We start from the raw sequence: 23,161 nt of genomic DNA, 5'->3' as shown, positions 1-23,161 counted from the left end.
CTGAAATGGATTTAACCACACTGAAATGGATTTAACCACACTGAAATGGATTTAACCACACTGAAATGGAGCTGGCCAGTTAATGGAAATTATTGTCCTGGACCATTGCTCATTATAGCAGACAATTCGCTGATCGCACGGTCATCCCTAAACAAGATTTTACCCACAAAGTGTGTGTTGCATGTGCGTACACCCGTCAAACACATGCTTTCATTGCCGTGTACGCTTTGCAAAAGCCTTCTGGCGCGTTGCTAAAAAAGCGTGAGAAATAAAAATGCACTTTTTACACATGCACTTGCAGGAAGGACCTCATTTTGGTAGCAAGATGGTGGATCCGTGCAAAGAGTGAATAGACACAATTTTAGTGTTGTATACTGTCATTTTCAGTTAGATTTTCAGTGTAAAAAATCATAAGTGTATATTTCTCATTAATTAAGTTTACCAAATCTAACTTAAAACAAGTAACTTTATAATAATCAATTATGGTAATTGTTTCCAGTTTTTATCAGGATGCAATGAAATGTCATACGTTGAAAATACATCCATCTGTCTGTCAGGGTGCCACTGTGTCTGCTAGTCTGTCTAGTTGTGTCCTCAACTTCACTTATTCAACCACCTTCGTATGTTTGTCTGTCATTCTTTCCCTCACAAAATTTGGGGCCCCCAATTTGGCTATGTGCATGTTTCTTTTTAGCCGAACACACCATATTTTGGACCAAAATATGCTAACATTGCAAAACTTTTGTGCTTCACAAGACACTGGCCATTTACATAGCAAAATTCACCTTCATTTTGGGCTGAATGAAATGTTTTGTTTGAATATTTTCACGCCCTTCACGCCAAGCAAATGTCTTAGTAAGACTGATCATATTGTAGGCCCCCTATTTGTTAACCTAAACTTGGCCACTTGAGTGCACATGCCCTCCTTATGGTGAGTTTGGGGGCCTCCATTGAAAGATAAAAAAGTTTGGGGGCCTCCAAATTTTGGCCTGGCCCAGGGCCCCAAAAGGTAAATCCGGCCCTGCACTTTCTCTTAGGGCTCATATTGAAATGCCCTACCACGTTTTCACACAGAAAGAAGGCAGGAGTCCCCTTGCTAAGCGCGCGCCTTAGGAAAGCTCGGTCAGGAAAGCGCGCTCCTAATTTAAGTCAGTGAAGTGGCTAATTGCAGTGTTATAATCACACAGGATTTTAACAAAAGAAGGCTAGCACAGGAAAGCTGCAAAAAGAGCCCTTGTCTACCTCCTCTCTTTATTTCCTCACTCTCCCTGACCTGACCTGACCTGACCTGACCTCACCCAATCAGGCTATTTTACCCACTGCTGTGTGACGCCCTCCACCAGCATTTTCCATCTGTTTCTATATCTTATGTTCTTCTCCACTTCATTTCTTTAATCTTCTCTACAATGTCTTTCATATGAGATATCTGTCTTAGTTTGATGTGTCTCACTTTATCCCGCACTGAGATATGTAGCATTTTTTTCTGATGCCCTCTTGGCTGTTATCAATTTTTGTTCAATTTGTTCTTGATGACCATGTATTTGATTCCTAGGTCATGGTTGTTAAGACACACTGATCAAAATTTTTTTTCCTTATTGCTATTCTTTTTGCACTCTGAAACATCGCCATCCGCTTTTTACTCCGATTAGGATTTCCTTAGATGTGTTAGAATCCATCAATGTCTAACCAAGCTGTTTATACTATTAATTATAAACCACTCACTATAGTTTGATCAGCTCGTAATCGGTGGGAATTGTTAGGCTTTTAATTACCACAACGCCAAAAAGTAGACCTACATTAAGCTTGATAAAGTAGATCTGTCTGGTCTATATTGTGTGTGTTAAACAAAGTAGACGAAGTACAGGACTTGAATTAATAATACTTCTAGTGAGTTGTCACAAATCAATTCTTGAAGTAATATATTGATATTAACTCTCTTCACGCGGGTGTCGACTGCAGACGACAAGTTTCAAATGTTGTTTAAAAATTCAAAAAATTTCAGATATGTAAATTTTTATGACCATATTTGGAATCAGCACGAAAAATACATTAAAATGAGTACAAACAAGCCTAGTATTGGTTCAGTAGTTCTTAAGATAGCTCTTGATATTTTGAGATATTATTTCAAAACTTGAACTTTTTCCGTTGAAGTGCATGGCTAGCAGGCAGAGCATTAATTTGTGATGTTACAAGGCCGCCGATTATGAGCTGATCAAACTGTAACTCACTCGTCCCCTCAAGATCTCAAAAGCAATCATCATTTTGATCTTTTGCCATTTATATTCACAGCTATAAACAAAACGAGGACAGTCCCCACTGCATTGAGGTCCTCAATCGGGTGTGTTTGTATTCTTATCTGGCAATACCCCCACTCACACATACACATGCATGAACCAAATGATGGGCCAACCTTTTCAACTACAATGCAAGTCGGAATCCTCAGAAACAAGTTTGTGTCTGAAGTCACCGTCAATCAAACTCAGAGATGGTGTTTACGTTTTGTCATTATAATTGAAATTTCTGAAACGCAGCAAAACACAACATGCCCTATGGTTAGTTTTCACCTTCAAACATACAAACATCTCGAAACTTAGGTCTTTGTAATGGGAAACCTTTTTACCAAAGGCACTATATGTGACACGATCTGGTCCATAGGGCCAAAGGAGGCATTTTTGAAAATTGAGTTACTGTAATTCTTAAATTATACATACAATAGGCTATCATTCACTGAAAACACCAAAGGTCTAGCATACTTCTAAAGTTATGAAGTTTTTTGATGTCTAATTTCTTATGTATTTTATTGTATTTACTCCATATTTTTACCTTTATCTCAGTTTCAAATTTGCCGCCTTTGGCCCCCATGGACCAGATCGTGTCACATATGTTAACAGTGCCTAGGAAACTCACTTTTTGCTTTGTAAAGGTAGAGACATCATCAGCCATTTTCTGCGATTCCTTTTCTCTGATGAAGGCACTAGACGAATCAACCTCCCTTTCACATGCTACTAACCAATCACAAGCCATGCGAAGTTTGATTGACAGGATGCAAACTAATATCTTAATTTCTAACTTTTATTATAGCAAGCAAACAAATGTGATGTACTTACCAGCCTGAAATTCGTCACTCTCGATTGCAGTACTCTGTTCCGGAAATTGACTTGTTTGGCTTAAAACTTTGCATATAACATATCTGTAGAAGCAACCAGGTTTAAGTTCTTTATCCAGAAATTCCAGATTATCTCCCGGATAAGCGATGCCTTTTTCTGTTAATGGTTCTTGATTTGGGCATCTGCATATTATTTTGATTCTATAAAAGTCACAATTTTCGTCATCATTCCATGAGACGGTCGCAGTTGTTGGCATGATATTATCTACAAAAACATCTGAAATTGGACTTGGATCTGCAAAAAAACATACACGAAAATATCAGCCTATGTACTAAATCCTAAAAAAAATCAACTATAGGTGACTTTGTTTTCATTGTTTCTTTCACAAAATAATAATGAGAGTATTTTGAGTTCTACAGAAAATATACTTCTCCCTTCAAATTGTAACTCATCATATACTCCTTTTAGTATCAATCAGGGGCAGCATTCTTGGCCACTTAACAACTTTTAGTGAGATAACAATCACAATTATGATTATAAGATAATATGATTTTTATTTTGCTAAGAAGGAAGTAAAATTGCCATCATTTTAACCCCATGAGAACTACCTGCCGATTGGCCAAAAATAAGTTTTCATTATCAATTGGCCCCATCAGCAACATTGTTAGAAATTGGGGTGAATTATTTGCAAACCTCCAACCTGATTGGTGATTAAAGTAAAAAATATCATGTAATTAACCAATCAAAGGCAATGTTAGATCGGCAGATAGTGCTCAGGGGGTTAAGGTAGATCATGTTCAAAGCTGAAGTTATACAACCCTTTTGAATTCCTGTTCAAAGTCCTGGGCTTCTCCAGTTGAAATATATACACCACCTATGGAATTCATACACCCCTTATGTTAGGAATGACCTTAATCTTCCACACAGGGAGGGTGAATACACCCCTTATGTTATGAATGACCTTAATCTTCCACACAGGGAGGGTGAATACACCCCTTACGTTATGAATGACCTTAATCTTCCACACAGGGAGGGTGAATACACCCCTTATGTTATGAATGACCTTAATCTGCCACAAAGTGAGGGTGAATACACCCCTTATGTTAGGAATGACCTTTATCTTCCACACAGGGAGGGTGAATACACCGCTTATGTTATGAATGACCTTAATCTTCCACACAGGGAGGGTGAATACACCCCTTATGTTATGAATGACCTTAATCTTCCACACAGCAAGCGTGAATACACCCCTTATGTTAGGAATGACCTTAAGCTCCCACACAGGAGGGTGAATACACCGCTTATGTTATGAATGACCTTAATCTTCCACACAGGGAGGGTGAATACACCCCTTATGTTATGAATGACCTTAATCTTCCACACAGGGAGGGTGAATACACCCCTTATGTTATGAATGACCTTAATCTTCCACACAGGGAGGGTGAATACACCCCTTATGTTAGGAATGACCTTAATCTTCCACACAGGAGGGTGAATACACCCCTTATGTTATGAATGACCTTTTTCTTCGACACAGCGACCGCCGATACACCCCTTATGTTATGAATGACCTTAATCTTCCACACAGGGAGGGTGAATACACCCCTTATGTTATGAATGACCTTAATCTTCCACACAGGGAGGGTGAATTTCAAATGGGATTACCTGAAATCTACATCCCCTGTGTGGGAGATTAAGGTCATGTCTTCCATAGGGGGTGTATGGATTCCAGCTGAAATGGTCTGCTTCATGTGCCAAATCTTGATATGTGTTTACCTGAATGTGTGTCTCCATTTGAAATCTACACCCCCTGTGTGGGAGATTAAGGTCATATCTTCCATAGGGGGTGTATGGATTTCACCTGGAATAGCCACTCACCTGTTCTCACATATTCACTAGCATACTCAGCGGCTGCATTGTACTCCTGTGAAATAAACACGTTGTACACTGTATTCGCCGTCCGACCTGTAAATGTGAAGGTTTCGCTTCCATAATCGACGGAAACGGTCTCTAGCAGGGTTTCACTTCCTTGGTTTCCTAACCTAAACTGAAGGATGTAATCGGAATCGACAATTGCACGTCCCCATGCAATATCAAATTCCGTATCTGAGATTCGTTGCACAACAATATCTCCCACCGACACACCACCTGTCACAAATAGCAAAATGTTGCAAAAAAAGTTAATTTTTCTACAATGACCCATAGCAAATTTAATGGGAAACATTGTTAGAATTTAGGAATTTCAACACAAAGAGATTATAGACTCTGAATACACCTGTGCATAAACCTCATGTTGGATTGTCATAATGGGGGACCAAAATATAACTTACCTTTGCTTGTAATTAAAATTCAACAAATGTAGTATGGAATAAATTTCCCATGCTAGTGTTTGATTAGTTTATTTTATTTTCCAAATTGGCCTAAAAAACACCCAAAAGGAATAAAATTACATAAATCAAAAGAAAATACCCCCCAATCAACCAGAGGGTGACCCTGGAGAGGTCACAAGCATCGAGACACCATCACCAAAAGGGTGTCACTCCTCCAACATTTGAGACTTAAATTAAGTTTATCGATAATTTAGCAGTTATAAAAGTTTATGTAATTCCAGGCCACCCTTTTAAGTGATATTATTCAATGAATAAACTTATGCACTTGTATGCATTGTACTGGTTGCAGCCACAGAGAGAGGGTATAACCAAGCTACGAAGTGCTGGCTTAATTTACTGCATAGCGATAATTTTCAGCACTGTTTAACAGCTAGTTTTAATCTTAATTTACCAAATATATTTAAGGCCAAAAAAAAATAATTGTTTGTTTGTCCTCCACAGCTTTGAAAGAGGAGGCGCGGGTGGGCGGAATTTTTTTTCGGATTTGGCGTATTCCTGGACCTAGCTAGAGCTAAAAGCTACAATCATTCATGGCGACTTAAAAAAACAACAACATTTTGTTTCTTTTTAAAATACGCAAAGTTATGGTTTGTGTTCATGTCATAGTCTTTTAATGATTTCACAATGGATATAAATCCAATGTATTTTGAAGTCATTAATAATAATAGACAATGACATGAACACAAATTATAACTTTGCATATTGATGTCACAAAATGTTTTTTGGGGGCTTTTTATTTTCAACCTTGGAAAGATCCTAGCATTTAGCTCTAGCTAGGTCCAAAGATATTCCAAATCTGAAAAAAAAAGAAATGAATTTTTCATTTATTAAAAAAAATTGGTCAGGCCTTAAACTGAGGAGCAGGCGGTGGAGGACAAACAAACAACTTTTTTTTTTTTTTTTAACCAATAGAATGAAAATAAATCAAAGTTACTTGTTTGCTGGAATGCGCAAACTGGGTCACTGGACTTTGGGCCGGCATTGCATGTCACGCATACTTCGTATAAGGTTGATGGGTCAAGCTCTGTAGTCACGTATGTTCTGATCATACTGCCGAGTACAGCAACATCAACCTGTGCCCCTGTATCAGAATTGGTTGCTGTTATCTTGTAAGAATCGCAGGATCCTTGAGCTGGTTGACTCCAGGTAGTGGTAAGTGCTACAGGTGATGTACCAGTTATCTGGATACTGCTTGGGGTTAGTGGTCCTGAGGAAAAGAAAGAAAAATTTGAAATCAAAGTAAAATCTCTGCCCTGTGAACATTTGACAAATTAAAATCGATTGAGAAAAGTTTGAAAATCAACAGATAGCCATTTAGATAGCAATCTTTCTTTATTGAGGGTAACACTTCAGTGACAAGCACTGCTTTCCATGCAAGCCTTCATATAAAAGGACATATGTAACAACATTACACAAATGTACAAATTAAACAAAATAGAATCAAACAATAGGGAGAAAAAAGTTATGTAACAAAATGGAATTGATTAAAATGACTGCTCAGTGGCAGAAGTGGGTAAGTGCAATAGCTGCCCTTACTTACAGTAGGCCTATAATGTACTCATCTACACATGGCAGCTACACATGGCAGTTATTGTACCCACTTCTGGCACTGAGCAGTTGAAAACAAACTACTATATACATGAAGGAACAAACTTTGCAATAGGATTGGTCACGTTAAACCAGGGCACCGACACTACTTCATTTGCATAGCAAAATGACCCGTCTCCTCCGCAGCCAATTTGGTTCCGCACCATCGAAATCAAGCTGGTCACGGAGGCGACTACCCTCCTTTGTGTTTGTTCATTTGTGTATGGAGAGCCGTAATGACTTAGGCTACGCTCTCAGCTAGAGTCCGACGCTGCATTGTACTAGAAATACCTTTTCTGTGAAATCGCTATAGAGCCAACCGGGAACACGATTCGCTTTTGAAAATATAGCATTAAAATTAGTATCACCCTTGTGGCCCCGTGCAGTGGAAAACCTTAATTCTTTCATTAAAAGAAAAATGAAAATTAAAAAAACACGAATCTACCTGTGCACCTATAAATGAGCACAGCAATTTGTCTCAAATATGAATGAATTTTAAGAAACATATGGGATATGATGAACATTGACTTGATGCCATGATAGTAGGATCTATTAGTCATTTTATATACAATGTATATACCGTATTGTCATAATACCAATATTTGTCATAATATATACATGTAATTAGTAATATTTAGCAACGTAATTGTGCAGTTCATATGTACAAACGAATATTGATCTTTATGATATTCAGGTTTGTGTACATCACATATAACATGTCACATAGGAGGTCATATGTGTTGACCTTCATCTATTGTATTTGTTCATCTGTGTATGGAGAGGAGAAACGCCATTAAACGTCATTAAAACTCCATCAGTATTAGGGCGTAGTTCAGTGAACTCACCGGATTGCTATTCCAAGTACTTTGATAATACAGATAATATGTATTAATGGGTTGAGGCGATTGCATTGAAAACCTAATAAATTATTCATAACAGTTACGTAATCAATCGATAGTGCAGACGCTTTTCATTTGCAAACCACCAAAATTTGTGATCTTTTAGCGTTGGAAAAGAAACCACGTGAATAGAGTGCCCTCTCAAGAATATCTACTCTCTGGTTAAACTTTTGATTTGAATTAGCCTATTGAAATATTCTCCATCTCTGCTCTAAGTACCAGAGATACATTATTCCACACATAGGCTGCCCTTACATGAAATGTGTGCAGCCTTGAATTGGATTTCAATTTTGGTACAATCAGTGTGTACACCAGGCACAAAAAGAAACTCGTCAGTTATATTCACCCTTGCTGTTCAATAACTTGATCATTTTGGATTATTCTGAAATATACATTTTGTTAATTGGACTTTTCTTTCTCATTTGATACCCTGTTCGTGAACATTGAGCAAGAATTGACCAAGATATGCGCCTCCAAACTCTCAAACCCCAAAATGAAAAATTGCAATTTTAACGATTCAATTCTGCCTGTTACACTGTGTGCTTTATTGATTGGCCCGTGGTGCTTGTGTGCAATACAACGATGCGTTCCCATTGAAAATAGTTGAAAATGCAACTTTTGATTTTGGGGTTTGAGGCTTTGGAGGCGCATATCTTGGTCAATTCTTGTTCGTTTTTCACGAACAGGGTGTCAAATGAGAAAGAAAAGTCAAAATAACAAAATGTATATTTCAGAATAATCCAAAATGATCAAGTTATTGAACAGCAAGGATGAATATAACTGACAAGTTTCTTTTTGTGCCTGGTGTATTTGTACTGTGATTTTTAGTAAGCTGGGTATGGTTATTGTGTACAAAGTTAAATTGAGAAGTATGATGGGAATTCTTGTGAAATATTTCAACAGAACAATACCGTAAAAACTTGATAGTTAGCATATATGCTTACTATATCAAGCGCTTTTAAAACATGCAAACATGAAGAGCCCCATCCACAAAAGTGTAAAGGGTTTTGAGCAAATCATCAAGACACATAGTTATATGGTCGAATCCAACGAAAAGTGTACACGGCATGTTCAGGGCCATAACTTAAAAGTATTAATCAATTGGCATTCGCTTTTGTATTGTGTTTATTCGCCTTGATCATACGCTTGGCCATATATAATAAGACCCCTTCTGTGAAAAACTTAGACACAGAGACCCCAAAACATGCTATTTTTACCCATTTTTTCAAAATATTTCTTAAAGTATTTTTAAAAACATATAAATCAGTTATGAAAAGAAGTCATTGGATTGAATCTAAATTGATTTCCTGAAAGGTGTGTATTCAAAGATTGCCTGTTCAATTTTTCACATATTTGTACATAATTATGAATTTTTTGTGATAATTTTTGAGTGGTATTTTTTACATTACCTACGAATACAATTTTTCATAGCACTAGATATATCTTTAAAAATGGAAGTCACTAATAAATGCGCAATTGATACAAGCTTTGATATGTTCAATACTGAAATGCATTGCATTCGGACATCTTTATTATTGTGTTTAGCTGCCAGAAATTCTAAATGGCACAAAGGTAGGTTTGGTAAAAATATGCATTACCTCCGAATACATGTTAAAAGCTGTGTCATTTCCACAAAGTGAGAGAATAGTAAACAATAGTTAAGCAATAGGTGCAGGGTAATACACTCTTTATTTCTACCAAGTTTCAATAGCCTGCGAGTAAATATTTCTGAGATGTCAACAATAAAAGCAAGTATTCGTAGGTAAATTTCGGTAACCGAATGTTACCTACTAATACAATTTGACATCATGACAGTATTGTGAAGCACCGCCATTCATGCCAATGCCCATATTGGTACATAACAAAGGCCTGTATGTTTGCTATCAAATCATATGTCAATGAAAGTTGCGAATTCACATACATGCCCACCATGCAAAACTGAATACGGCTTAATTGGTGAAAAATATGTACTGAAATAGACGACGGTCTGCTCATTTGAAAGAAAAATCAGATTCAAAGAAGATTAGAAGGGGATAAATACTTGGATTTGTCAACTGTCATGTGTGCTTCATTGTAAATGTTTACCGACCTTCTGGTTTCTGAGTAATTTGTGTCCAAATTGATTTATTCGAAGGTAACCTTTGACGTTTTCGCTAAGGTTACCTACGAATACCATGGAAAAAACGACTGTTCTCATTGTCTCATGATCTAGACAACACATTGATGGACCCTGGTATAAAGCCAATTGTAGTTGCCCTCAAACGAAAGGCCACAAGACGTAACTGACTCCAAGATGGACTTCACAAGTCTGCAATAACGGTTTTAAGCGATTTGTGTGCAATTAAGCAAATTAAAGTCACTTTAGTGCCTTTGTTTCTTACTTCAATCCTCTTTCAACCGCTGTGAACCGACATTATTAATACATGATAGGGTCTAAAGTATCAATAAACGCATACAAAAAAATAATACATTCAAAGTGCTTTATAAAATGAAGTTTTGATTTCGATATCCACCAAAAGTCTAATTCTTACCTACAAATACTGAAATGTTACTTACGAATACAGCATAATACATGACATGTGTAATGAAGTGTCTCTACCAATGGAAATTAATTGTCAAAAACTTTAAGCAGGACACTATTATTACCCATATACGGATTCATTCAACAATTATTTATTATGTAAAATTGCTGATTAACTACTTGTATATCAAAATGAAGTGGTCAAAATCTTGCTAAAAGCATCAACATTTTTTTTTCTAAGGTAATAGCATTTATTCATTTGGACGTACCATCTGAAAGAGATCTAAAAACTACCATTTTATTAATTCATTACCATAATAGCAAAATTTAAACCTCTAAACTCAATATAGACATTGTTAAATCGCTCATGTTACCTACTGAATACCGGGTTTCTTCACCTTTTCATTGTATAAAGCGTTAGGTGTATGCGTATAATTCCTAATATTCTTGAAAACATATATCCTACTCGTTCTAATACAATGTGTAAATTGATGCATACTCATAAATAAAATACAGAAACTGACCTAAACTTCATTTTCAAAAATAAACTAGCATAAATTGACTAAGATCATATTGATCGCGTTATAAAAATAAAACAAATATTTTCTGGTTGAGCTAGCATTTTCCTGACACCCTGTGGTCTACATTACACGAAAAAAAGCGTAAATTGGAATTTTCCATTTGTTTTAGGTTGAGTAGTATTGCGATAGTGAAAGCATCCTAGTGGTATTCGTAGGTAACATTGGGTTTTGATATCACATTTACTATCACACGTCCTGGATTTATTTTTCAAGATTAGTAATGGCACTTTTGGTTCCTATAAGGCCAATATGTCATCAATCAATGGGCAAAAGGAAAAAATTGTGGAGACATTTTTATTTCGGACTTTTATTTTTGGCCCGTGGACACTCTTGGTTGGATTCAACCATATACAAACAAGTAAACCAGCAAATGTGTGACACAACCACATTAGCTCAGTTGGTAAAGCGACGGACTTTTGTTCAATTTCATGTTTTAAAAAGCGCTTGATAGTAAGCACATATGCTAACTATCGAGTTTTTACAGTGTACAATATTAAATTATTTTAATATTTTTATTTTGTACAAACTGATAAATACCAATAACATAGGTGCTTTTTGAGATTATTATCCAAAAATAAAAAATATGAGTTCTTTTTGAAATAAATCACAATTTTGCATACTTATGACAAAAATGCTTTAAAAATGGAATTTTGAAAATCCATATTTAAAGAATTGGGCACAAATTGCAAAATAAGGATTCTGTTATTCATTGTAAAATGGTTTGGAGAATAAATCCTATGCGCTTTCTGTCATGTTTGGTCACCGAGATATGCTACAGGAAAAATGCAGAATGGTTAATTTAGGAAAGCAAAAAAAATTGCATTTAAAGTCTAGAAATACTAATTTGCATATTATGCCATTGTTTTTATCCATGAATTCATAAATCACCTGCTAGGCTTCAAATGTGTGCATGTTACTGTTTATACAATTTTACATTCTTCTATGTTAAAAATGTTAGGTGAATATGATAAGAAACAAAGAAATTTGAAGTGTACATTTCTCTTATTTTTTATTGTTTTGAGATCAGCATTTATGCCACATATCAAAATGAAATCAACAATAATTTTTCCACCAAATATGCGATTTGAATGGGATACAAATGGTAAGAAAGAGCAAAAATCATTTCAGTTAACCCTCCAAAACCCTTTTCAACCATGTTATTGTGTCCCTTATTACCCCATGTGGAATTGAATTAAGGCAATTTCATTTTCTCCCACTTTTGATGTTTAGTCCATTCCAGTTGAAATCCATACAACCCCCTATGGAAGATATGACCTTAAATCTCCTACACAGGGAGTGTGAATTTCATATGGGGTTATTTGAATTAGCGACTCCATTTGAAATCTACACCTTACATGTGGGAGATTAAGATCATGTCTTAAACAGGGGGTTTATGGATTTTAACTGGACTAGCTTATTGTATCAAAACTTATGGGCTATTCCATTTCAAATCCACACTACCCCTGTGGAAGATTTTGGAAATATCTTCCACAGGGGGGAGTATGGTTTTGAATGTAATTGGTCAGGGTTAATCATTTTGAAACCCACACTCCCCTTATGCATGATAATACTTACTGGTCTGTGTTGTTTCTTTTTCCACTAAATCTGTAGTTGCCTCCACTTGCACACATATTACATAAGTTGTCCCAGGAGTGAGGCCCGTGTAAGTCACTTGACGCGATGTGACACTGCCAGTCCGCGTTCCAGGTGGTGATATACTTACGATGTAACGGCTAAAGCCTGGAACATTTGAAACATCACCCCACGTGATCTGGAGAAAATCTGTTTCGCAGCGACGCACTACTATCTGTGGGGTGTTTGGAGTAAGTGCATCTGTAGGTGAGAGACAGAAATCAGGATCAAAAACAGCACTGCAATGGAATTATATATAGTTTATTTTATTTTATACTTTATTCCACTTAAAATTGGTGAGACTCATAACATTATTATTTCACCAAGCACTGGTAAACTTTGATTCTTAGCTTCTTAAGAATCAGTGGGTCTCCCTCGAGCAAAGGCGAAAACCATCCAGCCTCATTCTCAAGTACAACCTTATGGCAGTCAACCCTGCTCTTTACATGACTCCAATGCTTCCATCCTCTACAAGAGCCTACCATCCTAGTAAATTCAGTCCACTACCAGCCCGTATCGAGCTCTTCAAAGCTTTGTTCTTCCCGCGTACAGTCGCCTGGTGGAATTCTCTACCAGTGAGTGCCTTGTCTTCTCCAACTTACGAGGTGTTCAGGGGAGCAGTTACTGGTTCTATGCAATCCAGGTCCATTTTTACTCGCACTTTGTATATATCGGCACCTGCATTACCAACACTGCACAGGAGCAACAAGTTTTCTTCCTTGGCACTACATCAAGACTTATGGACCTTGCCAAGTATTTACATAGAGGTAGAGGTCTTATGTGCTGTGACAATTATGTATGGTAAGTGCTACATGTGTACAACCTTTAAAGCAACCTATACTTTGTGCAGCCAATTATTGTTCAATTTTGACCTACAATTTCTTGTTCAGTGAATAGATTCATCAGGTTTGTTCATTTCTTTGTTTACCCAGGTTGATCCGTGAGGGACACATGCTAATCCATGGGAAACCCATGGACCATTCCAAGCTCATACAATAAAAATACCAAGCCTTGATAAACAAAGCAAGAAATGGAAGAAAATAGCAAGAAAATGGAGAAACGAGAGAAGGCAACTGTACAATTTTACTCTTAGCCCTTACTTCGTGAGAAAGGGAATTGGAGTTCCAATCTTTAGCCCCGATGCAAGGTTGTACTTCAAATCAAATGGTAATTTTTGTGTGACAAGGATCAGAAAGAGGGGGAAAACCTTGAACAGAGAGGAAGGCACTTATTTCCCAAGTCACATATATGACCCACTTGAAGACTGGAAGTAAGACTATACACAACAGAAAGTCAGTTTCCCGGGAAAGTGGACCAGATGCTCACATCTGATGAAGTCCTCCGACGAGATTGAAAGAAATTGTTTTTGATTCTCATGTGGAACAATTCAGTTTGTCAAATTTTATCATTATTATTATACGCAGAGAACTGTACAGCCCAGGGGCTAGTTTTGGTAGGGGTGTGCCACTGAGAATTTGAAGTGGCCCCACCAATATACCAATTTTTCAAGAAATTTGGAACCATCGATATACCTTAAGTCAAAATTTTTGTTCAAATAACAAATTTTCTTTGTTTTCACAACTTACCCCCCAAATCTTAGGAAAATTTCAAAAATTTTGGCTACAGTGAGGCAAAATTGGCCTATTTTCCGGAAAAAATTGACAACATTTTGGAAAAAAGGACCCATCCATATACCAACACATAACTGTATAATCATTTGTACTGAGTACCCACAGGGCTGTACAGAGTCTGGACAGGCCTCTTTGAACAAAATATAAATATCATGAACTTTGCCCACCTGTAGTCACAGATTTAAAATAACATTCACTGTCATCAGATGTTGTGACTGAATATGCCTTTACGCATACAGTGTACTCTGTCCCTGGATTCAGACCGGTGACCTCAACTCGTCTTGTCACCGCTGAGCTCTGTGGCGAAATATTCATCGGCTGTCCTTCAGGTGGTGTGTATTCAATGATGTACCCATCAAAAAAACTACTTGGAGGTTCCTCCCATTCGATGGCAAATGAAGAACGTGTGACATCAGTGCAAGTTACCGCCTGTGGTGGTAGTGGCTCTGAGGAAAGAAACAAGTATTATGTCATATGACAAAAAAAACAGCATCACTCCTTATAGGCTAGTCAAATTAAGAAAAATAAGGGGTTTACCCACCACTAATTGCAACAGTGGTCTCTTTTGACTTTATCATAGGGTATAGCAGTTCTTGGAATTAAAAAGCATGTCTTTACATGCAAAAATTTCCAAGAAAATTTTTTTGTTGTAAAATCATGGGGAAAACCTGTTGAATTCAGGACCTTGAAGATATATCAATTTAGCAATAGATAAAATGTCATCATAGAGGTATTGTAAATTAATTGTATCCAAAAGTTGTAGAAGCATTAGAAATGAAGTAAAACAGTAAATTTAAGAAATTAACTTACATTTATCAAAAATGGTAAAAAAAAGGTGATATGATTATAATCAAGCACCCCTGATCTTATCAGTTAAGTTGACAAAAGTTACATCTTTATCATTTGGGCTATTCCAGTTGATATCTATTATCTATACCCCCCTATGGAAGACATGACCTTAATCTTCCACACAGGGAGTGTGAATTTCAGATGGGGTTACCTGAATGGGTGACTCCATTTGAAATCTACACCCCCTGTGTGGGAGATTAAGGTCATGTCTTCCATAGGGGGCATATGGATTTCAACTGGAATAGCCCATTATAGAACTACTTGCAGAAACTCACTGACAACAACATCACATGTGTTAGACCCAGATATCCCGAGTGCAGTGAGTGTGAGGCGGCACTGAATACCCGGCTCCAGATTGTTAAACTCAAATGCCAGCAAATCTGAACTTCCAACAGTTTGGCTTTCTGTCGTAATAGCTGCTGCTGGAGGTAGAGGACAGACAAGCGTAACTTGATATCCGGATGCTTCGCCTGGCACTGCTCCCCATTCCACATAGAGATTGATGATACTAGTATCAGTGAAAGCCACAAGTTCACCAAGAGGAACTGTAAAGAGTTGACATAGGAATTGGATTAAGGTTATACTAAACTTTGTAATGATCGATCCAGAATGAGACTGCATGTAGCCCCTTTAAAATTATCTATTTCTGGAAATAAATATCGAGAGAGAAAACGCAAAAACTACGCTAAAAGCTGAAAGTGTAAGGGTTATTATTATGCTTGAATTTTCCACTTGGCTCAAAAAGAAATGTACTTTTCAAACATTTCAAATTTTTTTCAATATCCGGAGCATCAAGATTTTTGGGAACAAGGCCATAATTTCTCAGTGGAAGTGGCGATTTTGTTGGGAACTACGACGCACATTACAAACAAGTCAATAAAAGAATGTGCATATTCATTCTTGATATTGCTTGTCTCGATTTGTTTTAGTAAGCTTACATGTTGGCGAATTTGAAGTAAAATGGCCTCCACTTGTATGTCGTTTGTAACCAGTAATAATAATTCCGTACACGATTTCATAGACAAAATTCTGACCTACATTATTTCTATAAACCCTCTTCTATATGCAGGTGCTATTTAAATTTTTATTTCGATAGCAGAAAATTGAGATATTTGCTATTTTTCCGACTCGCTGCTGTCAAATTGTCTAGTTTCGCGATAAAAAGATACAGCGAAATCAATATTTTTTAGAACCATTTCACCTCGTTTGACTTGTGCTTTGAAGTACAAACTTCAAAATTGATATAGTGATTCTATATTTCAAGCTGCGTCATACTGTGTTTTTCTTACCTCTGATTGTCGCTGCTCAAGGCCAAAATTCGAAATTTGTTGGACAAAAGTGGCACTCTCATTTTTTTTTTTACACACGCTGTTTACGTACGACATGTACGACGGGCTCTATTTGTGGTGTTGCCGCCGGGTGTTGCCGAGTTTGGATTTTAAAATATTTAGGTATTTTCTAGCTTAAAATCTAGCGCCAATGAACCTGGTGCATGGGAGGGAAAATGTGGGGGGGTAGTTAGGGCGCGAAAAAATGTGCAAATTTTCATGCTTGCTGCGCTTGCAACAGGTAGATATTTAGAAATCCATTTAAGGTATGGGTATGGAAATTGGGGATCCCAAAAAATTGGCATAGGCCCCTATAGGCCTAGGCATATGCAAAGGGGTGGGGGCATTTTGGCAGGCCAAGGGGAGGGGGCCACAAAATTTGGCAGTCCAGGGGTGCGGACAAGCGATTTTTTGCTGTTTTTGACGGGAGGAAAGCGATTTTTAGCGAGTCGCTTGGAAATTTTGGCTTATAGGCCTAATTAGTAGGCTAATACCGGTACTGATTGCACAGCCTTTCGAGAAAGCAATTTTTGGCAAGCCGGGGCGGGGAGGAATAAATTTTGGCAAGTCGAAAGGGAGGAAGAATGACTTTACCTAGCACACATTAAAGGGGCATTTCGTGATCCACAGCCTCATACAACCCCATAGGCCTACGTCCTTTCTCACAAGTTAAGATTTTTATACCACTCATCCCGCTCTGGCCACATGTTTAGGCATTTTCACGCAGATCAATTCGTTAAGCAATGGAAAATATTGCCAAATTTGAATTTCGTTTTAAAAGCCTACTCCCCATTAAAAAAAAAACACTAATTTTGGGGGATTAAAAAAGTTCTGTAAAATGAAACAAAAGGCTGCCTCAATCCTAATTATTCATTTAATTAGGCCAGGCCTTCATTTCTGAAAATAGCGGGAGCTCAGTTAGTCACTCTCCTATGTGTACTGAGGAGCTTGACAAGGAGCTCAATTGTATAATATCAATATTAAACCATATAATTTTCAAGAAGTGAGCAGCTCAATAAATGCCAGTGGTAAAATTATTAGGCCTACGATATTTTATTTGACTGTGATCCGTTTTAATAGGCTATATACACTGTATATACCTTTAAAATTTCTAAAATTGGTGGAATTGAACAAGCTCTAAATTTCTCATACGTCCAGCATAACCAAGGGCAACTGGGGTGGGGTGGGAAAGCCCCTAGCTATGGCCATACCCGTAGTGGCGGAACCAGAATTTTTTTCAAGGCATGGGGGGAAGTGAATTTGAGACGGGGCACTTGGAAATCATTGCACTAAATTGCATAAAAAGTGGAAAATTACATAATTGTGGGGATTTTGCCTAAAAACTGAGTGGGAAAGAAAAATATTGGGGGAAATACTGCCCCCCTAGCTGAAATTCAATTTCAATATCACGAGTTTTTATCAGGGATTTTACCAAGGGAAGGCGATAGGTGTAGGATTTTGCTGATATATACCAGGCAACCCGAGAAAGGAACAGAGGTGTGGCTAAATAAGGAGTGTTCATTATAAATATTTTCCATTTTCATACTTTCGGCCTTGAGAGCATAATTATTTGAAGCGTAGGCCTACATCGTGTCAGTCACATGGTCACATATTTTCTGTTGAAAGAGAAACGCACATGTCTCTGATTAGCTCGGGGATTAGCTACTGCGCGCTGCGTGCTGGCCTGTTGTTGTCGAGTGGAAATGGGAAATTTATGAATGAACTTCCGCAACTTTGCAACATCATCACGCAGCGGCGTAGCTGGGATTTTTCCAGGAGGGCAAGACTGTAGGCCCTATGGGCGGGGCCCAAATCCACCAAATTTTCCCACTGGGGCGGGGGCCCAAATAGACAATTTTTGCCAGGCTTATTGATAAATAATATATGGTAGGCCTATTGAGCTGTATTGCATATCGTTTGGATTCCCCATCTCTCTGCCCCTCCTCTCACCCTCTCTTTTTTTCCTCTTCCCCCCTCTTTCCCCCTTTTTTTCCTTGCACTAGGGGGCGGGGGCCCAAATAGGCAATTTTTGCAATTGCCCCCCCCCCCCCGGCAGCTACGCTACTGTCATCACGGTAGACATACGCGGTAGCCTACAACTACAAGAAAGGTTTACAGACAAATATAGGCCTAGTAGGCCTATCAAAATGTTATATTTTTATATTTTCTGGTGGACTCATGGAGAATATCATGTCATGGAGGTCCCGGCGCTGGGTTGGGGGGTCTCAAGGCATTTTGGTATGCCTACCCATGCTTGATTCCGGGAGGTTAGCAGGCCCGACCATTTTTTTTTATAACACCTCGGGCGGGTCTCTTCAAAACATTTGTACCGCGGGGATCAAAGTCACCCACATTTTTTGACGCTTTTTTAAGGGCACTTTTGCCAAAATGCGCCCAAAAGTTGGTCTTCGCTGTAAACCCACCCATCATAGTCGTTGAAAAGGTAGGCCTACCCCAAAACTGTGGCACATCCACGAACCCGAGGGAGAGACCTCCATGGGTAAAAACACACCTCTAAGCGGGACCAGATTTATAATTTAAAATAGGCCTACATTTTGGAAGCCAGTCATCACGACAAAACGGGCCATGGTAGTGTTAATGGTATTAACACTTTGATTTTAGGCTTACTAATGATGAGTGTAGGCCTATAAATTGCAAATTTGCACACACCCCGGGGGAACCTTCTCAAGTTGGGTAAGGATGCGATTTTAAACCAAATTTGAATAAAACAGACCCAAAATTGTATCAACTTTTGGACTGAAAAAAGTCGCAAATTTTTAATTTTTCGAGAAAATTATTGAAAAATACCCTTCTTAAACCTAATTTTCATGACACTGAGGGTCAATAAAATCATGGCTAAAAATACAACAGAGTCTAAACTAAATGGCTGAAAATGCACCCCAAATCTGCCGCACATCCCCACGACACATTTCACCTTATAGATTTTGAAAATTGTCGCAATAAAATAGGCCCGAACTTATCCCAAATTATCCGGCCCCAGAAAAAAAATTTTTTTGCAGGTGAGGTTGGAGTCTTATTATTTTATTCTCAGAGAGGATAGGGGTTGATATTTTTAGCAGGGTACAGTTTGTCTTGTTTTTGTTTTGTTTTTGACGTTGAAGTTCCAGATTCTTTTTTCATATATTATTATTCATTTATTATTTATACCCTGTACGTGGGGAAAAAGACACACGACAGCTACAGAGAAGCCACGAAAAAACTCCTGTGAAGTGCATGAAAATGCCCCGAAAATGTGCCAACCGAAACACCCGAACAGGAAGATAAAATAAAATAAAAAAACCAAAAACCCAGGACATTTCCCGAAATAAGTTCCAAATTCTTTGTCCCCCACTAAAATATATTATGAACACTCCCTTATGAAGTCTGCCCTCTTCCGGCTATTCTGGTAGTAGGCGTTGACAATTACCTATATTTTTGAAGCATGTTTGAACCCGATTTGTTCTCTATTCACATTTTTAACGTTGCAAGTAACATTTCAAGACCTCTATTTGTGACAGGTATTTAATTATCTTGCTAGAGATGTGCCTAAAGTTGAAATTCAATATTTCGGATCGCAAAGATCGAGAGATATAAAGTTGCTGAATATCAGTTTAACACCATGGATCATATGGGCGTCTTATATGAACGATTATGATAGCTAAGCAAAAATGGCTGGGATACAGGTTGTATAAATACTACATGAATATTCATGAACTATACAGATTCCATTCTTCTCTAATAATAAAGATGTCAATCACTCTCCTTGACGACAGTTGCTTGGCGCTTGTAAACAAATCGAATAATAGTGCTTGACAAGAGCTAAAAAAATAGGCTAAAAACACATTTTCACACATTTTTTTCCGGATTTTTTTATTTCACATGATAAGTAGACATATTTTCTTACGTATAAGGTAATAATATATTTTTTCTGGAGGTAAAGCCCTTCAACACTTTGTTTAACCTTAATGATTCATTTGCATGACACAAAGAGACTCAAATATTACAAAAAGAAGGAAATGTTGGTCCTAAATAGATTCCAAGGGCTGTGATGTTTGTTATGTGTTCTAGGAAGACATTGTTCTGGGCGTAAAAGAGTGAGGTATGCATACCATGGGGTGCAGCCACACACCCCTAAATTTGTAAAGTATAAAAAAGGCCCAAAAATCTCCCAGCCTATAGCGATAAAAAAATCATTTTTTTATGCTTTTTGGTCAAAAAGGTCCCAATTTTGGAAAGAAGGTCTACTTTACACTTAATTTCCCCTCCTGGAAAAAGGTCCACTTTTTCAAAGTACTCACCTCCCCAGGGTAAACATAACAAATAGCACAAAGTACAAGTAAAACACAGTTCATTAAAATAATGATGTCACCCGTGTTATATGAGATGACAGATGCACGACAGCGACTAAAAACAATACCTTTATTCTCTAAATATACAATTTTGTTTTTCAGAATGAAAAAAGGGTCATGGCCAGGGTTGCTAAACCCACGATTTGGTAGCCCAATTGAGCGACTCTTTGAAGATTTTCTCTGCGACTTTTGACAATTTCCTGCCCCATAGAAATCAATGGTTAAGAAAAAATTTGGGCGACTTTTCAACATTGGCTCCCGCGACTTCCGATAGTTTCCTGCCTCATAGAAACCAATGGTAAAGAGAAAAATTGGGCGACTTTTCGATTATTTGACCCGCGATTCGGCCTGAAATCTTTTGGCAACCCTGGTCATGGCAACAATGTTATAAGCAGTAAAATCAGTAATATTTTTGCTAACACAAAAACTTTACGCTATGCCAAATTAACTAAATTGTCTAGAAAATGAGTTGGGCCACTTTGACATGTTCAAAATTGACTTCCATGATATGCAATAATTACATTGTTGCTTTTCAGAACAAAATAAAAGGAGTCGTGACATAAATGTTATGCAGCAGAATTACTTGAATCTGTAATATCTTGGCTAACATAAAAACTTTACTTGCATTCTTTCCTAGTTCAGGTTCAAACACTGTGCCTGATCTACTTATTTGCCCGAGTTGGACCCTTTTTGCCATGTTCACATATATCACGTTTTTACCACATCAAATGACCTCTCATGCAAATCGTCACCAATTCAGATGACCCCATTTGAAATTCACACTCCCTGTGTGGATGATTCAGTTCATGTCATCCATATGGGGTGTCTGGATTTCACTTGGAGTAACCCATTCAACTTACATGTTCTTGCAGTTTCATATACTGAGTCACTGCGTACCACTTGGTCATCAAGGCGTACAGTTGTGTACATTGAAATAGTGTATGGTGTATCAGGCTGGAGCCCACTTAATGTATACGATGTGGCGTCATTTGACAGCTGAACTGGTGCCTGGGTAGATGGTTGCCATGACACAACATAAAAGTCAAAGTCAATTGGGTCCGGCGGTGTCCAGCTGATGGTGATTGGGCTTTCAGAGTTACAGTTTCCAGCACCACTACCCACGGAAACATGCAGTCTAAATGGTACACTTGGCTCTGAAAAGTAAGTGACAATTTTTGTTGTTGGTTAGAACTGATCACAAAATGATTACGGTTGTTTGATGGCATGTAGAACTGTATTCATTTTCAGGCAAAGTTGAACACTGATGGCGCTATTTATCTTAAATCTTGTCTGCATCAAGGGGTTAGACACTTGTGAAATGACATTAAAACATCAGAAAAATGAGTAACAAATAGGAAGGAAATTTTCTAAAAAACATTTTATCATGAAATAAAAGGAATAACTCATATTTTTGGACTAAATTAAAATTAAAATGTATGTAAATAGTGCCCTCAATTTGCACACAAATATACAATTTATAGAATAAAAATTACCCCCAAAAGGCAGAAAAAGATGAAAATTTGATAAAAAAAAGTAAAATATATGTTAGAAATAGCTAAAAAATAGTTGTGTATATTAGTATGATAGCTGTTGGTATTGTCCAAGTCTAGAATTGAAAATTATATGTTTTATGTAGAATAATAATTGATGATATCAAACAAGCATGAATTACAGGGAAATGGCAGTATTGAAGGAATCTGATATATATATATATATATATATATAGATAAGGTATTCATTGGGTTATCACATATTGGCATTGTTTGTTGTCTACTTCATATTCATAACCTCATTAATAAACGCGATGTGTGCGATCCAATTACATTTAGTTATTTGTGAAAACGTGAACGCAAATCGAGGTCATTAATATCTCACAATTGACCGCAAAATGCGTAATTGTTCCAATGTCGCACACAATTGACCGGCGTTTATGTTGTTGTGCGTCGAACAAACTTCTTGTGCTGCGCTGGCTGCCAGTATTTGGATTATGGCGCTACCATATTTGCACAGCTTGTGATACGCACTTTCGTTATTGGTCGTCCTGTTTTAGCCTGATCGATTTTTGGAAAGGGAAGATGTCAAAATCATCTATTTTTATAAACTTTTGAGCAAAAGTTTGTGTTATTTTGTAAGGTGAAGAGATTAAAGTGACGGTTATGAATGAGGTTAATAACTTTGCATCGGTAATATGTCGGGCATTGTGAAAAATCTAAACATTTTGCTTTGGACATAAATAAACTCAAATCAAATCAAATCATTAATTAATTAATTAGATACAAATATCTGG

General features: G+C 37.4%; 1 protein-coding gene across 1 annotated transcript in view; it reads right to left on the bottom strand.

Annotated features, from left to right (window-relative positions):
- LOC140166846 (fibronectin-like) overlaps positions 1 to 23,161 on the bottom strand; it is a 69,991-nt gene that overhangs the window by 4,143 nt on the left and 42,687 nt on the right. The window contains exons 12-18 of the mRNA XM_072190335.1: positions 21,735 to 22,028; positions 15,473 to 15,742; positions 14,522 to 14,794; positions 12,661 to 12,924; positions 6,432 to 6,704; positions 4,986 to 5,255; positions 3,108 to 3,401 (exon numbers count right to left, since the gene is read on the bottom strand). Of these exons, the coding sequence (XP_072046436.1) occupies positions 3,108 to 3,401; positions 4,986 to 5,255; positions 6,432 to 6,704; positions 12,661 to 12,924; positions 14,522 to 14,794; positions 15,473 to 15,742; positions 21,735 to 22,028 (1,938 nt within the window). The remainder of the gene's footprint in view (positions 1 to 3,107; positions 3,402 to 4,985; positions 5,256 to 6,431; positions 6,705 to 12,660; positions 12,925 to 14,521; positions 14,795 to 15,472; positions 15,743 to 21,734; positions 22,029 to 23,161) is intronic.

This window comes from Amphiura filiformis, chromosome 12 (assembly GCF_039555335.1).
Source record: "Amphiura filiformis chromosome 12, Afil_fr2py, whole genome shotgun sequence".
NCBI classification, from domain to species: Eukaryota; Metazoa; Echinodermata; class Ophiuroidea; order Amphilepidida; family Amphiuridae; genus Amphiura; species Amphiura filiformis.
The sequence above is the reverse complement of the archived record's forward strand: the minus strand, read 5'-3'. Positions and strand labels throughout refer to the sequence as shown.